This window comes from Bombus huntii, unplaced genomic scaffold (assembly GCF_024542735.1).
Source record: "Bombus huntii isolate Logan2020A unplaced genomic scaffold, iyBomHunt1.1 ctg00000061.1, whole genome shotgun sequence".
NCBI lineage: Eukaryota > Metazoa > Arthropoda > Insecta > Hymenoptera > Apidae > Bombus > Bombus huntii.
The window spans coordinates 1,046,872-1,059,225 of NW_026099322.1; the positions used below are offsets into that span (position 1 = coordinate 1,046,872).

The 12,354-nt window shown below is 39.9% G+C and overlaps 1 protein-coding gene across 1 annotated transcript; it reads left to right on the top strand.

Moving 5' to 3' along the window:
- The first annotated feature begins 1,820 nt into the window (after positions 1-1,820).
- Positions 1,821-7,366, top strand: LOC126876024 (uncharacterized). The gene is made up of 2 exons (XM_050638935.1): positions 1,821-3,128; positions 7,334-7,366. Exons 1-2 carry the CDS (start codon positions 1,821-1,823, stop codon positions 7,364-7,366), a joined length of 1,341 nt encoding a protein of 446 aa, XP_050494892.1.
- Positions 7,367-12,354: the final 4,988 nt, after the last annotated feature.

A 12,354-nucleotide genomic window follows, 5' to 3' on the forward strand; every position in this document is an offset into this window, starting at 1 on the left:
GATACACTTCACACAGGACCCAAGTTACAGGAAGATTTATTTTATATGTCGGGTCACGATTCGAATTTTGGGCGCGCGACGACTCTTCATGTGGACTAGCCATCGTTTCACAAAGCCGAGATTTTATTTACACGTATATACAGGTCTATCACTAAGCTTAACAAATAATAAGTACGACTAATAATAAGTCTAACAAACACTAAGCCTAATGAATAATACGATCTACGAATAATTAAATTAAATAATACTATTAGCAATGTTTGAGTTCAAACGAATCCACGGTCACCGGGATAACTCCTTACTAAGCGAAACTAACTTAGACGCAAATGCGATCGTCGAAAATGCTCGATGTATCACTCTCCAAGGCAGTCGCAAGAATGCCAGCCTCGTGGAGATTTTTCTCCCTGTACGATTGCATTTTGTTTTCTATACCCGTTTGGAAGCATCGAGAAGGTTCCAAACGCCGTTGCTAGGCACACTCGTTGGAAGCATCGAGAAAGTTCCAAACGCCGTTGCTAGGCAGTTTCTGCCTGGAGTTTTGATTACTAATACAATGTATGTACCATTGCATCGGCACCTCCGAGGCAACATCACACGTGGCTCGGCCCGCTCTCGAGGCCGCATGCCGCCACAACCACATTTCTCGGAAAACACATACAACCACTCCAGACCTCCGTTAGATAAAACATCCATCCCGTGACCGTGGCTACGTTCAGCGACCGATTGTCACCTCGAACCCAATCTCGCTTATTACAAATCTTAAGCAATTACAACTATAATAAAATCTAGGCTAAGGTACTAGAGGATGTTCCCAAAATTTCCAAGGAAAGGCTTCGGCTTTCCTTTCATCTCCGACATATATATTAATTAGATTCCGCGCTCATCAATACGTACTCACCGGCGACATCGAGAAAATGTATCGGCAATTCCTCGTACGACCAGAGGATCGGAAATATCAAAGGATATTATGGCGCAGCGCGAGTGGAGAAACAGAAACATATGAGCTTAACACTGTAACGTTCGGTTTATCCGCAGCCCCGTATCTAGCTATTCGGTGCCTCAAGCAACTGGCAGAGGACGAAGGACATCGATTTCCACGTGCAGCACAGGTACTGCAGCGGGATTTCTACGTCGACGACGCTCTCACCGGAGCTGAAACGAAGGACGAAGCCCTCACGCTCAGAACAGAACTCACCAATTTACTTCAACTGGCCGGCTTAAACATACGAAAATGGGCGTCAAACGATAAGGACTTATTACACGGACTTTCCTTAGAAGAAACAAATCACCAACATTTTTTGGGCGACTCGCAAACCTTGAAGACGCTGGGAGTGTTTTGGAATTCATCCGACGATTCTATTCTTTACTCGGTCGAAGTCAAACCCACGCCCTCTCGAGTCACGAAACGAATCATCAGCTCGGAGATTGCAAAAATTTACGATCCGCTCGGTCTGCTCGCACCGGTGATTATTCGGGCCAAGATGCTACTTCAACGAATATGGTCGTCGAAAATCGATTGGGATGAATCACTTCCGATCGAGTTACATACAGAGTGGGAAAGGTACTATGCCCAATTACCCTTATTAAACAACGTCAGGTTCCCACGCAAGGCAATAATCGAGTCCGCAATGGAAATTGAACTGCATGGTTTCTGCGATGCCAGCGAAAAGGCTTACGGAGCCTGTGTTTATCTTCGAACCCTTAACACCAACGGCCGTGTTTGGACCTAACTTTTAACCGCAAAATCGAAAGTCGCCCCACTCAAGTGCCAGACCATTCCTCGGCTCGAGCTGAGCGGAGCACTCCTTCTTACGTCCCTGATGTCGACAGTACAACAAGCCCTATCACACAAAATTACTCGAACTATCTATTGGACCGATTCCACTATCGTCCTCCATTGGCTCAATACATCACCTCACACCCTTAAAACATTCGTCGCTAACAGAGTCTCCGAAATTCAAACAAAAACCAGCATCCGCGATTGGCGCCACGTTCCTACCGACGACAACCCCGCGGACTTAATATCACGCGGCCAAACACCCGAAGAGTTTCTGCGCCCAACCATCTGGCAGCACGGTCCTGCATGGCTCTACCAGTCGGAAGGCTATTGGCCGACATGGGCGCTAACACCGCAAATTGAAGTACCGGAGCAGAAGGGGGCGATTTGTCTGTCCGCAAACCCCGCCGATTACAGTTTGTTGCAAAGGTATTCATCCTGGCCCAAGTTGATACGAATCATAGCTCGTTGCCTCCGTTGGAAACAGAAAAGGAACCGAGCGGCACCCCTAACCGTTACTGAATTACTCATAACGCACAATAAACTGATAAAATTGTTGCAAAACATCCATTTCTCCGAGGAAATTCGTACACTCCAAAAAGATCGGAACGCGGCGATAAAGGGTAAGCTCACGCGACTCAATCCGTTCATAGACAAGGAAGGAATATTGCGAGTCGGGGGTCGACTCAGTCATTCGTCGATGACCTTCGCTCAGAAACATCCCATAGTATTACCTAAGTCATCCGTTACAACACGCATCATAGACCACGAGCACAAGATCCACATGCATTCCGGAACGCAGGCTACGTTATACGCAGTAAGACAAAGATACTGGCCCGTTGACGGTCGAAGTCAAGTATGGCGGGCGATCAAAGGCTGCGTCCGCTGCTGCCGCGCTCAACCACCGCCGGTAGAATACGTGATGGGTAATCTGCCGGAGGCGCGAGTAACGGAATCTCGCCCATTTACAAACGTCGGCGTCGATTACTGCGGGCCGTTCCACATCAAGGAAAAACGAGATCGTAACCGTCGTCAGATAAAAGTATACGTAGCCATTTTCGTATGCCTAGCAATTAAAGCGGTACACATCGAGCTCGTTGACGATCTCACTAGCGAAGCCTTCATCGCCGCTCTTCGCAGATTTATCGCTCGACGAGGGTATTGCTCCACCATCCATTCTGATAACGGCACCAACTTCAGAGGAGCAAGCAACGAATTACGAGAGCTTCACGATTTATTACAATCGGACGATCACAAGGAAAAAGTAACCGCATTTTTAGCCGACAAACAAATCGAATGGCGCTTCATTCCCCCTCATTCGCCGCATTTCGGTGGGCTATGGGAAGCAGCGGTGAAGTCATTTAAACGCCACCTCAGGCGTGTAGCCGGCAACGAGTTACTCACCTCTGAACAATTGAATACTCTTATCATAGAAATAGAAGCAGTCCTCAATTCCCGCCCGCTAACTCCTATCTCCACCGATCCAAATGATCTCCTAGTCTTCACTCCCGGACATTTTCTCATTGGCGATTCACTAATGTGCTTACGTGATCGAGATTTCAGAGACATTCCATCGAACCGACTCTCCAGATGGCAGCATATCCAACAGCTTAAACAGCATTTTTGGAACCGCTGGCATAAGGAGTGTTTGAACGAGCTAACCAACCGCAATAAGTGGAGCAAGGGTGGACACGGCATCCAAAAAGGCACAATCGTCATCCTCAGAGAGGACAACGTTCCCTCCATGCATTGGCCTCTGGGCCGAGTTATCAAGGTTCATCCAGGCGCCGATGGTGTCATCCGGACAGCTACAGTTCAGACGGCAAAGAGCGTTTTGGATCGGGCCGTCAAAAGGCTTGTCCCACTGCCAATTCAACCCGATCTCGAGAAACCCGAACAACTAGCCACCGAGACGAACTAAGATGGGAACTTCAACCACATCTCGCTAATTTGATCGGTACCCTCTCAACGGGGGGAGGATGTTACGCCATGCGGCTTGCCATATATCATATTCTTAACTGTCGGTCGCGGCACTATAATGTCGCAGACGGATCGTCGCGGCTGCCCGGCAAAACAAACATTGTAGTGGCAAGCGCATGGTTCATTAAGCAGGGCGACCTCCAGAAACGTCGATTCGTGGCCGTTATTTTATCTGGCGTAAAAGAATGTGGCATGATCCGAAGGTAGTGGGGGTCGCCTTCCAGAAAGAATCAGATCGTTTCGAGAAGCCAAACAGTCAACACATATCTTATATCGCACATTACGTAGTCACATTTCTTTTTGTTGTTCCATTTATATCTTTCTAGTTAATAAGTTGTTGCAATAAACATTAATTTAGTTGTGTTAATTCTGTGAAATTTCATTGAACTACCCTTATTATCATAATCGAAATAAGGGAATCGATCAGTTCGTGGCGTCGATTGTTTAATCGTAACGAGAACTTACAACTCTCGTTGACGTGATATCTCGCGATCGCGTCTCTCCGCGAATGATCGAAACATACGGATACCAGTTACGTGAAACTTACGGATGTGGAATCGCCCTATTAGGAGCAATATGCGGATCAGTCACCCACCTGCTCCTATACCTCAAAGGAAGACGAAATATCGATGATCAAACATCACAACCTCAAGGGATATCGATAACACCGGTAGTCACTCAACAACCAACGACATCTACGTCCGCCTTGAGCGAACTCAGAGACACCATCAGTCAAATTTCCTTTGGAAATTTGAACTCCAAGGGCGGGGGTGTCACGTCCCGCGCTCCGCACGCGCCGTAACAAGAACAAGAAAACCATTCTATACAAAACGCGCGAATAAGGATTTGAATGCACAAACGAACACACGGCGCTACGAAACTAAAGGAAGGATTAACAAAACGAGGGCGACTAATAGATCCAACCAATAAACAAAACACATATACACACAACTCTAAATAAACCTACCAATAACCGACTTGCAATTTGAAAACTTGTGGTTCAATATAATATAAATCCAACCAGTATAAAATAAAATAAATAGAACCAGTTAATGGATTGAACGAGTTACGAACCAAACAAATAAACCAGGAAATAAGAATAACTACAAAAGGGGAAATAATTGAAACGCCAGGAATACATGTATATATAAATATATTTTAATCAATCAACTTGGAGAGTTACATATAAGTATAAACATATATGCCAGACATGTAATAAACTAGTAAATATTAGAGACAGTACTTCCAATACTATGCAACAAATACAATATTATCAATTTATGAAATATAAGTATATATGAAGTCAAAAACTAATAGTCTAACGAATACATAAAACATACAATATTGTATTATTAAAGAAATAAAAGTTACATTGTCAGAAACATATATATATGTGTGCGCATTCTACATTATTAAATCAAATTAGTAATCTAAGATACATACTTAAAACTAGCCTACATTCCGGTAAAGTGTTATAAAATAAGAACTACATTACGAAACATGCATGTCTCTACATAAATATATAAATAATCTATATTCTAAACTAAACCACTACTAATAATCTACAAAAGAAATAGAACACACAACGCAACACTTGGGACGAATATAGGTACTAATGTTTAATCTGATTTTCTGTAATTTTGACAGTTTTGTAATCTTTTATTTTTATATTTTTATATTTTCTATATCTTTGTGCTCTTGTATTTTTTATATAATTCTATATTCAAGTAACAGTATAAAAAGGATACGAAAAGTATGGAATGGCAATGCATGTAACGGTACGTGAATGTTACGCGTGCGCAAGATAACCAGGAGAGGTTGTATAGGAATCAAGAGGTCGTTGGACAAAGAGAACGTTTTTTAGCATTACGTTATGTTTAAGACATTCATATATTCTGCAGATATTAGTTCCTATCAGTATACCCACGTCGTTATTAACAAGATGTTTATGTATTTCCATTATCTTTGTTCTAAAATTCACTGTTATTTTGGGAATTTGTTAAAAAATCTCTTAATCCTTTTAGGAGATGTATCACTCTAAACTGAGATCTAAACTCAGATCACAGGTTTTTTTTTATTTTATAGATTAGATTCACAATTTGTCCAGTTTGGACATTTGGTAGAATTTTTTAGCTGTTAGATTATTATGTGGGTAGCTACCCCCAGTGGGATACCATCTTCGTGTTTGTTTGGTTGTGTCCTTTGTGAGGTCTGCTAGGTATTTCCCTTTCAGCCTTCTATCCATGTTTGAGGTGTTGATCGTTTCCGCAGCTAGCCAGTTTGGCTGTGTTCCTATTCTTTCTTTGTATTTTTCTGCGTGTCTGCTAATTTTCTCTTTGACCATTGGTATTCCCAGGTTCTTCCGTATGCCTTCGTTTCTAACGTACCATGGGGCGTTTACTATTGTTCTAAGAATTTTAGCTTGTACTGTCTCTATTTTGTTTATATGGCTCATTGCCGCTACCCCCCATAGTGGTATTCCGTACGTCCAGATTGGATTTATGATCGTTTTGTATATTTTTAATTTATTTTCTATGCTTAATTTGGATTTTCGACTTGTTAGCCAATGCATTTGTCTCCTTGTTGTCTGTATTTTGTCTATTATTGATTTAGTATGCTGTTTCCATGTGAGTTGTGTTTCTAGGTGGTCTAGTCCTAGGTATTTGACTTGCCTTGTTTGCGGTTTTTGTGCGTGCCGTTCAGTAGGATGTTTGATGGTGTCTGTTTTCGCAGTGTGAGTGTAATATGGTTGCATTTATCGGGGTTTGCTTTTATTTGTTTATCTTGCAGCCACTTTTCTATTTTTGTGATATGTTCTTGTAGTAATTTGACTGCTATTTCTGGGTTAGTGTGCCTGACTAGTACAGCTGTGTCGTCCGTGAGTGTCAGTATTTTGCTATTGGTAGTTGTTGGTATGTTTTGTGTATAGTATTGATCCTAAGACGCTTCTTCGCGGAACCCCTGCCTTGACGTCTTTAACTTCAGAGTATGTGTCCTTGATTTTTATTACGAAGGTTCTGCTGCTTAAGTAAGATTTTATTAATTGGTATATTTGCTCCGGAAATTGTTTTCTGATTGTTTGTAGTAGGCTTTCGTGGTTTATTTTGTCAAATGCTTTATCTATGTCCATAGAGAGGGCTGTACAGTATTGTTTGTTTTCTAATGCTAGTATTATTTCTTTAATGAGCCTGTGCATGTGCTCTATAGTGGAGTGTATGTTTCTGAATCGAAATTGGTGATCTGGTATTAATTTTTCCTTCTATATTATTGGTTTTATGCGGTTGCATATTATTTCCTCTAGTATTTTGGAAAACACAGGAAGTAGTGATATTGGTCTGTAAGATGCAGTTTGGTGTGGTTCTTTGCCTGGTTTAGGTAACATTATGTCCTGTGCTAGTTTCCACAGTTTAGGAAAGTATTGGATTCTTAGTATTGCATTGAATATTATTGTCATTAGTGTTATCGCTTTTGGCGGAAGGTTTTTCAAGATTTTACCATTGATTAGGTCGATTCGTGGTGTTTTATTGTTTTTTGTTTTCTCGATTATGTTTCTAATTTCTTGTGCTGTTGTTTTAGGTATGGTATAGTGGTTGTCAGTTGAGGTACTAGTGGTAAACGCATCCTCGTCCGTATGACATTTGGGGTTGCTGTTGTTCATATTATGTGGTATAAATATGTTTCAAAGGTGGTTGGAAAATTCTTCAGCTTGCTCTTCGTTGCTTCTTGCCCATGTGTTGTCTGCCGTCCTGATTGCTGTGACTAGTTTTATTGGTTTCTTCTTTTTTCGTGGCTTTCCATAGGGAGTAGTTGGAGTTCTCGTGAGCAGAGAGTGACTCTATGAATTTTGTGAATTCGTTATTGTTGTGCACTTTTATTTTGTTTTTTATTTCCTTTGCAAGTTTGTTTAGGTGTTTTTTGTTTTCTCATGTTCTATGTTTTTGCCATTTTGCTTTCGCTTTTCTTTTTTCTCTAATTTTTTCAAGTATGTCTGATGGAATTATTTTTGTTTGTCTGTTGGTTGGTTCAGGTATAGTGGTTGTCCATGATGCTTCTTGGATAGTTTCTGTCAATGGTGTTACTGCCTGTTCGACGTGTTCGGGTGTTTCCAATGGGATGCTGCAACTGGTTTTGCTCTCGATTATTTCTTTAAAAATTTGCCATTTGGTTGTTCTGTTGCATAGTGTCCCTGGATTGCTATAAAGTATTAATTTGTTTCTGTAAGCAATTGGGCTGTATGCAATGAGGCTGGGTGTTATTTTTAGTTTATTTGCGTTTAGTCCCTTTGTAACTGCAAAATCGAGTAGGCCAGGTATTTTGCTCAGGTCTGTCGGCCAGTATGTCTTCCTGTGGATAATATATTGAGGTTGTTGTTAATGTATTTTTCCAGGGTTCTACCTCGAGGTGTGGTAATTCTTGATCCCCATAGCGTGTGGTTTGCATTGTAGTCTCCCGTTGCGATATACTTGTCACCTAAGTGTTGAAAGTACTCTTCCCACGTTTGTGATGTCATTTTGTGTCGCGGTGGTACATATACTGCTGACAACTGTAAATGGTTGCTGCTAGTTTGTACAGTAACGGTGGTTGCTTGTATATATTCCTTACTAGCTTGGCTGTGTTAGTGGTGTTTAATGTCGTTTCTTATTATTACTGCGGTCCCTCCGTGTGATTTTCCTGAGGGATGCTTGGTATCATATATTGTGTAGTACGGTATTTTTATGTAACTTTTTATAGTGAAGTGTGTTTCCGATACGAGTAGTATGTCGATATTATTATTATACAGGAATGTTTTAGTTTCTAGGGCCCTTTGTTATAGTCCGTTAGAGTTCCATGCTGCTATTTCAAGCATGTCCATTTTTATTTTTTACTTAGCAAGTTTGTGAGTAGTAACATGACTGTTGTTTGTTGTACTTGTTGCCTTAGTATTGTGTTTTTCTCACTTACCATTTTTCTTAATATCTCTGTACCTTTAATGGATTGTTTGAGCATTTCTTTGATTTCTGTATCGTCTTCGGTGTTGTTGCTTTGATTCTGTTTGTTTGTGGGCGTTGTTTGTCTAATGTTTTGGGTTACTTGCGCGTAGCTGCGGTTTCCTTGGGGATCGGTGTTTCCGTTTATAGCTTTTGGTTCATTTTGTGCTTTCAATGTTGCTTAATTATCCGTTATACTTTGTTGTGGTTGGTAGTTATTGATTGATCTATTGCCAAGTGGTGGAAACTGTTTACGTTGTGATTGTTTTCTGATTTCGCATCCTTTATAGCTGGCTGGGTGGTTTCCATTACAGTTGTAACATTTTACTGTTAGGGAAGTGATACATTTACACTGTACATGAGAGTGTGTGTGTAAGAGCCAGAGGGCGTCAAGATCTTAGTGGAGACAAAAGACTGTTGCCAGATGTTAGAAGAATCTAGGATAGTCGGTTGGCGACAAGCGTGCGTGCAAGACGTTCTTCAGAGAGTAATATAGATGTATAACTGTTGTGTGGGAAATATAGTCAATAATTTGTATTCCCAAATCCTCGAATTTCCTTAACATGGTAGCAGAGCGTGGTTACTAGTTTTGCAAGATATTTAGTGCGTGGTTACGATCTTGCGAGTGAGTTTTCAGTAAAGAAAAAAAAACTTTCAGAGGAAAAAATATTCTTCGAGCACGTAGGAACGCTTGAGTAAGAAAAGAAAAAAAGAAGAATCAATTAAAATGGAGAGATCGGAAATCATGATACCTATATTCGATGGTGAGGATTATGGAATGTGGAAGCAAAGAATCACGATGTTTTTCAAATATAAGGAATGCGAGGTTGTTACAACTAGAATGAAGAACGAAAGAGACGATGAAGACTGGGACAAAAAGGATTTGAAGGCGATTAATATAATTTATAGTGCAATATCGAACAGACAATTGGAGTATGTTAGGGAAGGAAAAACGGCGTATGATATAATAAAAAGGTTCGATGAAATGTACTTGAAAGAGTCGACGGCACTGCAGATCGTATGCAGAAGGAGATTGGAAAACATAAGACTGGAGAACTACAGTGATTCAGCATCATTCTTTAACGATTTTGAGAAATTAATCAATGAATTAAAAAGTGCGGGCGCACAAGTAAGTGAGAGGGAAAAGCTGAATTACATGCTGAATACGTTACCCGAAGAATACAGCTACATAGCGGACATAATAGACGCATTGAAAGAAGAGGATCAAACGGTAGCGTATGTAAAAAATAAAATAGAGATAGCAGAGAAGAAAAATAAATCCAATCGAGGAGAAAGGCAAACCAACGCCTTTTCTGCAAAAAAGGAAGGATGCTTCAGATGTGGAAGATTAGGACACTTTGCGAGAGAGTGTCAAAATGGCGTCCAAGCGGGAAGCAGTAACGGCTATTGGCATGGGCCAACACGTGGTCGAAACAGAGGAAGAGGGAACAAAGGCAATACGAGCAGAGGACGTGGAAACTTTCATCGTCAATCAAGAACCGGCACGGGCGAGCATGGAAACTCAAGAGCAGGCATATGGACAGCAACGGCGCACTTAGTAAACAGCGCCGAACGTAGTGGTATGAGTAAAAAGGAAAGATGGCATAGGATGCTAGGACACGTAAATTTTAAATATTTAGAGATTTTGGGTAAAGAGCAACTAGTGACTGGCATACCGAATGAATTTGAAAAGGAACTTTTGAAATGTAGGGTGTGTATAGAAAGCAAAATGCATAACTTACCTTTCAAAAATAATCGAACTAAGACTAGGGAAATAATGGAAATTATTCATACGGACGTATGTGGTCCCTTTAAGACTACCGGATTCAATGGAGAAAAATATTTCATTTCATTTATCGATGATTATAGTAAAATAGCTAGGATCTATTGTATAAAATCAAAAGATGAGGTCTTTGATTCTTTCGTACAGTTCGTAAATGAAGCCGAAAATTTAACGGGCAAGAGGTTAAAAATATTAAGATGCGATAATGGTAAAGAATATTTAAATAATCGAATTTATAAATTTGCTAGGGATAAAGGTATAAGAATAAATAATTGCCCAACATACGTACATGAATTAAACGGGACAGCGGAAAGGTATAATAGAACAGTGATGGACATGGCGCGTTGCTTGTTAGCGGAAGCGAAAGTACATAAAAGGTACTGGCCGGAAATAGTTTGTACAGCGGCATATTTGAAAAATCGAATATTAGCGAATACTATAGAAAGAAAGACACCTTTTGAAATATTCTTCGGGAAAAAACCAAGTGTTAAAAATCTACATCTATATGGAAGTAAAGTTTTTGTAAGAAGGCCAGAACAAAAAAGAGTTTCCAAATGGGACAAGAAGGCAGATATGGGAATTCTATTAGGATATAGTGAAGTAGGATACAGAGTCTTATTAGGTGGGAAAATAACAATAGCTAGACATGTAGAGGTCATAGAGACAGACACTAAATGTATCGGTTTTGAGGAAAATTCATTAGAGGCAGATAGAAATGATAGCGAAGATAACTATTCATTGGATGGTATGGATAAGGAAGAGTTAGAAGGTAGGAAAGATGAAAATAATAGTAGTATTGAAAGCTCAAACACTCCTAGGAGATCTACACGTATTAAGAAAACTCCAGTAAGGTATCCAGAAAAGGAAAATATTTACGAGATGCATGCAAATTATTGTAAAGTAGATATCCCTCGTACATTTGAGGAGGCGATTTGTTGCGAAAATAATGAAGTTTGGAAACAGGCTATGGATAAGGAAATAGAATGTCTCTATAAGAATAAAACTTGGAAATTGGTAGAAAGGGTAAAAGGCAAAGAAGTATTAGATGTAAAATGGGTTTACACGAAAAAAATCAGAGGACAGGTATAAGGCTAGATTAGTGGTAAGGGGATTTCAACAAAGAAACGTAGCCGATGACATATATTCTCCAGTGGCGAGTAATCAGACCTTTAAGATATTGCTATCATATTGTTGTCAAAATGGATTAATAATTGAGCAAATGGATGTAGAAACTGCCTTTTTAAATGGTGAAGTAAGCTCGGAGGTATATGTAAATCAACCAAAGGGATATGCGGACGGAACGAATAGAGTTTGTAAATTATCGAAAGCGCTTTATGGGTTAAAAGAAAGTCCGAGGGACTGGTATGAGTGTTTTGATAAGTATGTGACGAGATTAGGTTTTAAAAAGAACAATATAGAGCTGTGCCTATATACTTATGGAGAGGGAGAAAATGTTGTTTGTTTGTTAATATACGTAGACGATTTGTTGATTTGTAGTAAAAACAAAGGGAAGATACAAAGTGTAAAAAAAATTATTAACTGATAAATTTGAAATGAAAGATTTAGGTGAAGTAAAAGAATATCTTGGAACAAATATAGAGTATGATTATTTAAAAAATGAAATGAGATTAAGCCAAAAGAAATACATAGAATCATTAGCAAACAAATATAAATTACATAACAGCAAATTGTACTGTACACCTATGGAGACCAACTTAAAAATTGAAAAAGCTGAGATAAATAGAGAGGACATTGGATACAAGAATTTAATTGGCGCATTGCTGTATATTAGTGTAAATACCAGACCCGATATAAGTTATAGTGTGAATTATCTGAGCAGATTTCAA